Here is a 9,042-nt window from a genome sequence, read left to right as displayed (position 1 = left end):
GTCCAGCGCGCTGTATGAATGCGCTCAGGGGCTCCCACGTCTCCCAACCAGGGAGGGCTCAGCGCCACGCGCGAGGGGGCGGATCTCTCCACACCTGCCCTGTTTTCTTCGCGCCGCTCCGTTCGTCAGCGTTGGAAGCGAAGAGCTGCCTCGGGAGCCTGACGCCTCGCCTGCTGCTTCACCACGCGCCGCCGCCGCCGCCGCCACCTTCCAGGTGCGATCGGGTCTAGGTTTCAGGGTCCCGCTGTGATTCGGTTCTCCGGAGCGAGCGCTCCCCGTGGGGTTCCCAGAGGGGCGAACCAAGAGAGACCCCTTTCCCCGCGCCTCACCGGAGGAAGGCTCAGCCGCGAGACCCTTCGCCCCACTGGGCGCCCCGGTTGAAGCGTTAGGGCCGCAGGGGGCCGGGGCGAGGGGGTGCTTGAAGGGAACCGGGCAGGATCGGCTCCACGGGCTGCCCGGCTTGCTCTGCTCAGTTCCTCTCCGTCCCTTAGCCCGCCCCAGGGCATTAAGGCAGAGCTTGGGGTCTTCGACGGGCGGGCTCCGCGCCCTCCCTGGGGAGCCTTCGCCCTCGCTCTTCCTCCGACCCAGCCCGCTCCCTGGCTTCAGACTGGGAGCTCGCCAGCCCCCAACCTCCCCGCTTTGCATAGAGACAGAGCGCTTGGCCAACTCGGGGAAGGGCCCCCTTGTTCATTGGTTGGGGCTTTCTTCCAAGCTGCATTTCTGGATCGGGAGGAGGAGAGTCCAAGGTCGAGATCCCCGCTCCCGTGAGGGAGTCTCCGCTTGAACCTCACGGCGGGCTCCGAAGAATCCCACCCGCTTAACGAAGGAGGCGAGCTGGTCTAATTCCGACGGACGGCCAAACGGGTTTGTCCCAGAGTAGCCCCGCGCCGCGGAGCAACGCTGGAGCCAAGAGGCGAGACCCAGAGCGGGGAGGAACCGAAAACCCAAAGGCGTCCCAAGCGGGGTGCCTGCAACGGGTCTTCCCCCCGCCCCCCCCCCCGCGCTCGGGGCGCAAAGCCTCCCCTCCCGCGGGTCGGTTCCCCCACTCCATTGATTGCTTTATTCCTCGTCTAAAAATTTTCGAGGAGCCGTCCCGGGGGGATACCGAAGCTGCTATTGGCTGCCGGGCGACGTTCATTTGCATACCCGCGTCTATTAAAGATCCGAGGCGGGGTCGGTCCGGCTTAGAAGCCGAGGAGGGGAGGCAGGCAGGGCGCACCGGAGTGTCAGAGCAGGTACCCGCGAGAAACCGCTCGTTGAAGCGGGCTCGATGCGGGGCGGGGCGGGGGTCCAGTCCGGACCCGCTTAGGGGAGTACTGACAGCCAGGCAGCTGGGACGGGGCTTCGCTGCCTTGCCCGCTCCGCCTGCCTGCTTTCCTTCTCCCTCTGTGCTCGGCAGCGCGCGAAGCATGAGTGTCCGCAAAGACCGCGGCTGCCCGGGCGTGCTGGGCCACCCCGTGGGGTTCCTCTGCCTCGCTTGGCTGCTCGCCTCCGCTCTGGGCAAGACGATCCGGTACCACACCTACGAGGAAGACCCTCCCGGCACAGTGATCGGGACCTTGGCCGACGAGCTGCCCCTAAAGGCGCCGGCGGGAGGAGAGAGAAGTTTCCGCCTGGTGAAGGCGCCGGGCAACGGCTCGCTGGTGCGAGTGCGCGAGCGGGACGGGCAGCTGAGCCTGGGCGCCGAGCGGCTGGACCGCGAGCAGCTGTGCGGCCAGGCGGAGGCGCCCTGCCTGCTGGCCTTCGACGTGCTCAGCCTGGGCGGCCCGTCCTCGCCGCCCTTCCGTCTGGTCCACGTGGAGCTGGAGGTGCGGGACATCAACGACCACGCGCCGCGCTTCCCGCAGCCCCTCCTGGCGCTGGAGGTGTCGGAGAGCGCGGCGCCCGGCACCCGCCTGCCGCTGGCCCTGGCGCACGACCCGGACGTGGGCTCCAACGGCCTGCAGAGCTTCGCCCTCTCGCCAGGCAGCCCCTTCGGCCTGGAGGCGCAGAGCCGCGCCGACGGGCTCAAGTGCGCCGAGCTGGTGCTGCTCCGCCCGCTGGACCGCGAGGCGCAGGCCGCCTACCGCCTCGAGCTGGTGGCCAAGGACGGCGGCAGCCCGGCGCGCTCGGGCACGGCCACGCTCAGCGTGCGCGTGCTGGACGCCAACGACAACGCGCCCGCCTTCCCCCGCGGCGCGCTCCTGACCCTCGAGCTGCCCGAGGACGCGCCGCCGGGCGCGCTGCTGCTCGACCTGGACGCCTCCGACCCGGACGAGGGCGCCAACGGGCAGCTGCTGTACGCCTGGGGCAGCCAGGTGCCCCCCGAGGCGCGCCAGCTCTTCAGCCTCGACCCGCTCTCGGGCCGCCTCGGCCTGCGCGCCGCCGTCGACTACGAGCTCCAGCGCACCTACGAGCTGGACGTGCAGGTCAGCGACCGAGGCGCCAGCCCGCTGGCGGCCAGCTGCAAGGTGGTGGTGCGCCTGCTGGACGTCAACGACAACGCGCCCTCCGTGGCCATCAGCGCCCTCAGCGCCGGGGGCGCGGACGCTCGCGGCGGCGCGGGCCCCGACGACGAGGAGGCCTCGCCGGTGGCCCACGTGAGCGAGGCGGCGCCGGCCCAGAGCCTGGTGGCGCTGGTCAGCACCTCGGACAGCGACTCGGGCGCCAACGGCCAGGTGCGCTGCGCCCTCCTGGCCGCGCCCCACCAGCCCTTCGCCCTGCAGCGCGCCTACGACGCCGCCAGCTACCTGGTCCTCACCACCGGCGCGCTGGACCGGGAGCGCGTGGCCGAGTACAACCTCACGCTGGTGGCCGAGGACCTGGGCTCTCCCCCGGCCAAGACCGTGCGCTCGCTCACGGTGCGCGTGGCTGACGAGAATGACAATGCCCCGTGGTTTGCCAAGGCGCGCTACGAGGTGGCCCTGCTGGAGAACAACCCCCCGGGGGCCTACCTGACCACGGTGCTGGCTTCTGACCCTGACCTGGGCCCCAATGGCAAGGTCACCTACCGCCTGCTGGACAGTCAAGTCATGGGTGCCTCTATCTCGACCTATGTTTCAGTGGATCCAGCCACAGGAGCCATCTATGCTCTCCGAACTTTCAACTATGAGATCCTGAAGCAGGTGGAGTTGTCCATCCAAGCCATGGATGGGGGATCTCCTCCACTTTCCAGTACAGCCTTGGTCAAGGTACGGGTGGTGGACCAAAATGACAACGCCCCTGTCATAACATCTCCTGTGCTCACCAATGGGTCCCTTGAAATTGGTGTGTCCAGCAGAGCTTCCCGAGACTCCCTTGTTGTGCACATCAAAGCCAGAGATGCAGATGAGGGCATCAATGCAGAGCTGAGCTTTACTTTCTCAGAAGATCCCCAGCAGCAGGAAGGAACCCTAGACCTTTTTGCCATCAACCAGAAAACAGGGGAGGTTATGCTCACAAGGACCTTATCTGAAGAACAGCTGGGCCAAGTCTATCCATTGCTTCTCACCGTGGCTGACAATGGGATGCCACCTCTCTCCACCACAGTCATGGTCAATTTCCTGGTGACTGCATCACTGCCTCCCTCTAGTGGCCAGGATTCGGTGGCCAAGCCAAGCTCTTGGGAAGACCAGACCTTGCAGTGGGATGTCCCCTTAATTGTAATCATTGTTCTGGCTGGGAGCTGCACTTTGCTCCTGGTAGCCATCATCACCATTGCCACCACTTGCAATAAGCGCAAGAAGGAGAAGAAGGGGGCTTTGGAGGAACCCCTTGATACTTCTCATCTGGAGAAGGGGCATCAGGATGGAAGCACCAGTGATGGCGGCCTCAGTTCCTCCAGCCCCCACTTTGAAGTGCATTCCTTCCCCAGCAAATCTTCTTTCGCTAGTCCCGAGCCCTCTCCGGCCAGTGAGGATATCTCAACTTCTGAGCACAGCCGAGAAAGCACCGGTCTCTATGACAGCCAGAGCCGACTCCGAGGAGCAAACACAGAGGTAACCTCCTGCAGCTTCACTTGCCTTGGGGAGAGAAGGAAAGTTCCCTTGCTCATTGCAGCTTAACTCGCTCCTGAATGTCGAATGAAAAATGCATGCCCTAATTAATAACAAGGCAGGAACAGAGTTACTCACAGGCTTGTCGAGAGATTTACTGAACCCAAATAAAGCATGTTGGAGTTGAAGGTATTAGGGATCCATGTGGGTTAGCTGCTTTCAAGTGGGGGTCACTTGTGGGTGAACCAGGCTATTGGTTAGCCTATTTTTATTAAGTGTTTCTTCTGACAATAATTGTGTCTTTTCTTTTTGTGTGTCCATGTTTCTCTCCTCCACCCCTCCAACTCCCTTCCTGCACCCTCTTCCAGTCTTACACTTCCACCCCTAGTTACAGCAAAGAGCCAGTGGCCCCGGTGGCCATTTGGAAGGGCCATTCTTTCAATACTTTATCGGGCAGAGAAGGAGAAAAATTCAGTGGTAAAGACAGTGGCAAAGGTGACAGTGATTTTAACGACAGCGATTCTGACATCAGCGGAGATGCTCTCAAGAAAGACCTCATCACTCACATGCAGAATGGTAAGCTGTCTTTTACCCCTTAGCTTATTGACCTAGAAATGTCACAGAGAGACAAAACTGTTGCTTCTAAAACAGAATAAAATGAGCAGGATGTTCATTGCAAAGCACCTCTAATGACCTAGATATTCATCCATTTTGGGAAAGCTCTTTTTGATCCTAGGAATATGCAGAGCTGCAACTGCGCTGTTCCTTATAGCCGCTTGCAAGAGCTCTTGGGGACATATGCACCAGCATGGCAGAAGATACCAGATGCATCCACACCATTGTTTGGAGGAACAGATCCCCTTTAATTAAATATTACATTCTTATCCTGCTCTTTCTCGAGAAAATGATCCTTTATTCTCACTACGATCCTTTGAGGCTGAGAGATGCTGAATCATAAAAGGTCACTTGGAAAGCTTCATAGCTGAATAGGGATATGATTGCTTGGCCCTCATGAACTACATGGTTTTATTACCAAGTCAGGTGAGCGTATAGACTCTTTGCAGTTGCTGATTTCTCCACTGCTTCCTCACCATTAAAAATGGAAGGCATTCTTAGAATAGAGTCTGGCTTTGTCTTGATAACTGAAGGGGGGAAATTGCTACTGGGAACATGCATGGTGAGAGGGAACCACTGTATTAGGTTAGAGCAGTATCTCTCAATCTTGACAATTCCAGATGTGTCGGCTTCTGTTCCCTGAGTTCCCCAACCAGCATGGCCATTTGCTGAGGATTGGTCTGCACATCTGGAAGTTGCAACATTGGGAGACCCTGGGTTGGAGGAAGCTGGTTTTCTGCATGTGGTTGGGTTTCAGCTGGCATAGTCCTTGATCGTTGGCAATGCTGGCTGAGCTTGACAAAACCTGAAATCCAACAACAGATAAAGGGCCAGAGATGGCCCACTCTTGCCCTGAAAGCTGTTATGATGTACAAGATAAAATGATGAACACAAACCAAGGAGATCTGGTTTAATTTGATGAAGGTCACAATATCACTGCTTTGTGTAGCATACTTCTACTTTACTTGGATCTTATAAAGATAATAGGAGGACAAATATCACTCCATTTCATTATGAGTTTTAATAACAGTATATCCCTAGATAGCTCACTGAATTTTCAAGGGGTCAAGACAGTTCTGTTTTATTCTCTGATCCTTTTAAACTGACTTTGATTTGTCCATTGTTAGTCATATCAATCCTCATTTCTTCCCCTTGGGGAACCATTAGAAGAGATAATTACACAGATATAACACACTGTCAAAATACAAGCAAAAAAACCCCACACGTTATCTCAACCACATCTACATTTTTTATTGCTTTGGGTTGGCTTCCCCAGACAACAGTCCCTGGAAGTGGTAAGAACTGTAGACTGGTATGTTAGGTTTGGGGAAACTGTTTTACGTGATAGGCTTTGAGAAGCCAATTTGGATATTTGCACAGTGAACTCTAGGCCACCTTCTTCCCCCTCCTCCCCCCAATTATATTAAGTGAACTAATTAATAAATGACACAGTATTGGAGTCAATATCGTTTCCTGGGAATTCAGCAATCGTATCTAGATGGAAGCCAAGTGATGGGTGGAGTATTGGCAATGCTACAGGTTTTTTTCATGTGTGAGCTACACTAACCATGCCTTTACTCAACATGGATGGTTGGGACCAGTTGAAGATTTGATTAGTGACATGACAAATGCTATGATTCTTTGCAATTCTGAGACCAGTCAATGAATAAATTTCAAAGTGGGCTTGCAGGATCCATTGAGGAAGAAGTTGTTGATTCATTGATTGCTCAAATCTGCATATATTTGATTTATTGACTACATAAATGTAGGAAAGTCTACTGGACTTTGAACAGAATAAAATTAAAGTTGCCACACCTTGATTGGATCCTGCCTGAGCTTTTGCTGTTGTCATGCGCTTTATCAATAAAACAGTAACCCAACTCCTTGCAGGGGTTCAGATCCCAAAATTATGCATGCAGGAGGGCCTCCGTTGCCAGATCTCCAGCAGGAATGGAAAATTCTGCATTCATAGCAATCCCATTCTGAACCAATAAGGAGGCTTCTTGTCCCAAATGCCAGAATATAATTTATTTTCTTTGCGAGGTAGCTTGCCAATTCAGGACAAATTTGCTAGCGGAAGTGTTTACCCTGCTTGGAATTCCTGGCACTGTTTCCTGTGCTGCTTTGCCTCATTTCGTAGCCTTTGGTCTCTTGCATCTGGTGTTTACACATCTGCTTTGTCACCTGTCTTTTTCTAGGGCTGTGGGCTTGTACCGCTGAATGCAAACTCCTGGGACATTCAGACCGATGTTGGAGTCCCTCCTGCGCCCAACCCAATCCTCACACGTCTCCCCACCCCAAAACTCAGCTCTCCACCTTCTGCAGAACGACGTCCTTGCCCCGAGACTCGCTCCATCGTGATCACTTCTACCATGCCCAGCTGCCAAAGACGGTTGGGCTACAGAGTGTCTACGAGAAGGTTTTGCACCGGGATTATGACAGGACAGTTGCCCTGCGGTCTCCTCCTCATCCAGGAAGATTGCCTGACCTCCAGGAGATATCAGTCCCTTTATATGAGTCTCCCTCTACTCATTATTTAGGCTCTCCCCCTGAGACCAGCAAGAAGGTTTAAACGTCTCCAGCACTTGAAGCATGTGAGCATCCAGCCACGAGCCCTGTTTAAGAAACTGGCGTCTGGCCTCCAAACCTGTATTTCTAAAAGGCTGCACTTGTGGGGATGTTTGCTCCCCTCCTCCTTTGCAGTGTAGTTGAAGAGGACAGTGACTCTGAGCATGTGCAAAGTGTCTTTCCCACTGCTTTGTGACCCAGTCATCTCTCCCAAGATTCCAGGAAGGCCTTTTTGTATCTTTTTTGATAAATGAAACATTGCTTTAATTCTCCCCATCCCAAACTAAGTATGGACCTAGAAAAGTGCTCATTGTTAGACCATCTCCAAGACATTATCAACCGGGTCTGGTGATGTATATAAGTAAAATGTGCCTTAAAATATAAAGATGTGTATATGTACAAATATACATGCATATCATATGTATGGAAAAAGATGTGTCTGTGTGTATTTGTACATGTATATACACAAAATTACATGCATAAACATGTATGTGTGTGTACAGATAGATAATATGTATAAATTAAGTTGTTGGGAAAGATTTCCAATTGCATTGGTACTGTTTGATATTTGCAAACGAAAAATTCTTGTTAATGTAATTTTTATGAAATGTGCAGTATTTAATTATTTTCTGATGTTCCTCCTTAGTTTCACCCGAGGTCTGCATTTTCATCACTTTTTTTCAACCTGTATATCATGTAATGTACTGTTTGTATATAGAGAAATGTCACTCTATTTTTATATAATAAAACCTTGAGGATCAAATATTCTTTCCCAGGGAAATATTTAAAAGACATGCTCAGAAAAAAGAGAGAACCGTGAATCTTTTAGGGATCCATAAAATACTGTAATGTTAGTTAAGCAATTGCTTGTTGTTGGAAAGACTGCTTTACCAAGTGTGAATTGTGTTTCTGAAATCCATGGTGAGTTTCAAACTAAATGTGGATTAATTATTCTGTGTCACTTGTATAAACACTAATAAAGGTTATGTGTCAGAGGGGTTTGAATATCATGATTCACTGGCCTTAGCAGATAAAACTATTTTTGCATAGGAAAACCAAGAGTCATGAATGCCACCATAGAATTAATAGCATCAAAGCTTAGTTGAATTCACCTCTTACATTTCTAGAGTCAGTGCTACGAATGACGAGGCCCCACATGCCATTCAAATAATTTAGCTCATGTTTAGAATAGATAATACAATCAAGACTGTTCCTCAGATTATGTCATCTGATTTTCCCAGATTATATACATTTACATGGTTTGGGGAAAAATTAGGCAGCTGTGGGGGTGGGGCACGTTTAAAATGTTTTAGAAAGCTAAGAGCCGCAGTACTGTAGATAGGACCCAAAAAATTATAGTGATTTTTTTCTGTTAAGACTACTTAGTTTTTTTAAGACTATGGCAGCGGTTATGTTACGTTTTTTATTTCCGACAGCAGAATGATTGGAAGGCTTGATTTTTGGAAATTCTTTTCAGGAGGGGCAACAAAAAGAAGAGTTTGGGATCTACGTGTGAGATCGTGGCACTCCATGTTTTTAGATCCACAAAGGTAAACACAATCGCAGGTTGCTTTCATGATACTTTTGAGGGATCACAGATGAGGAAACTGGTAGAAACCTGGTTTCAAACTGGCCTGAAACATCTGTGCCGTACCAGTATCCTTCATGATTTGAACTCCAGGCCAGGTACCAGTTTCATCATGTTTATATTTACATCATATTCATATCTCAGTCCCAAATAATACACAATGCTGAGAACATGGATCAGATCAAATGACTATAGTTTAGTCAATGACCGGATCAAGAGGTTCTTTGGAAAACTTCATGATAAGTGGCAGTTGGCTGTAAAATAACCCAAAATGATGATGCCCAAAGGTCATAGGTAGCCCACTACTTCTATAAATAG

The 9,042-nt window shown here is 52.2% G+C and overlaps 1 protein-coding gene across 1 annotated transcript; it reads left to right on the top strand.

Moving 5' to 3' along the window:
- Window positions 1–1,218: 1,218 nt before the first annotated feature.
- On the top strand, window positions 1,219–8,074 carry LOC103056747 (protocadherin-8). Its single transcript, XM_007438170.2, has 3 exons — window positions 1,219–3,956; window positions 4,322–4,529; window positions 6,767–8,074. The coding sequence occupies exons 1-3, from the start codon at window positions 1,410–1,412 to the stop codon at window positions 7,138–7,140; spliced, it is 3,129 nt and encodes a 1,042-aa protein (XP_007438232.2). The 5' UTR covers window positions 1,219–1,409; the 3' UTR covers window positions 7,141–8,074.
- The last annotated feature ends 968 nt before the right edge of the window (window positions 8,075–9,042 follow it).

The sequence above is a fragment of the Python bivittatus genome, unplaced genomic scaffold (assembly GCF_059951505.1).
Source record: "Python bivittatus isolate LINGU-HERP-01145 unplaced genomic scaffold, Pbiv_v1 ctg000210_np1212, whole genome shotgun sequence".
NCBI classification, from domain to species: domain Eukaryota; kingdom Metazoa; phylum Chordata; class Lepidosauria; order Squamata; family Pythonidae; genus Python; species Python bivittatus.
This window is presented reverse-complemented; position numbering and strand designations above follow the sequence as displayed.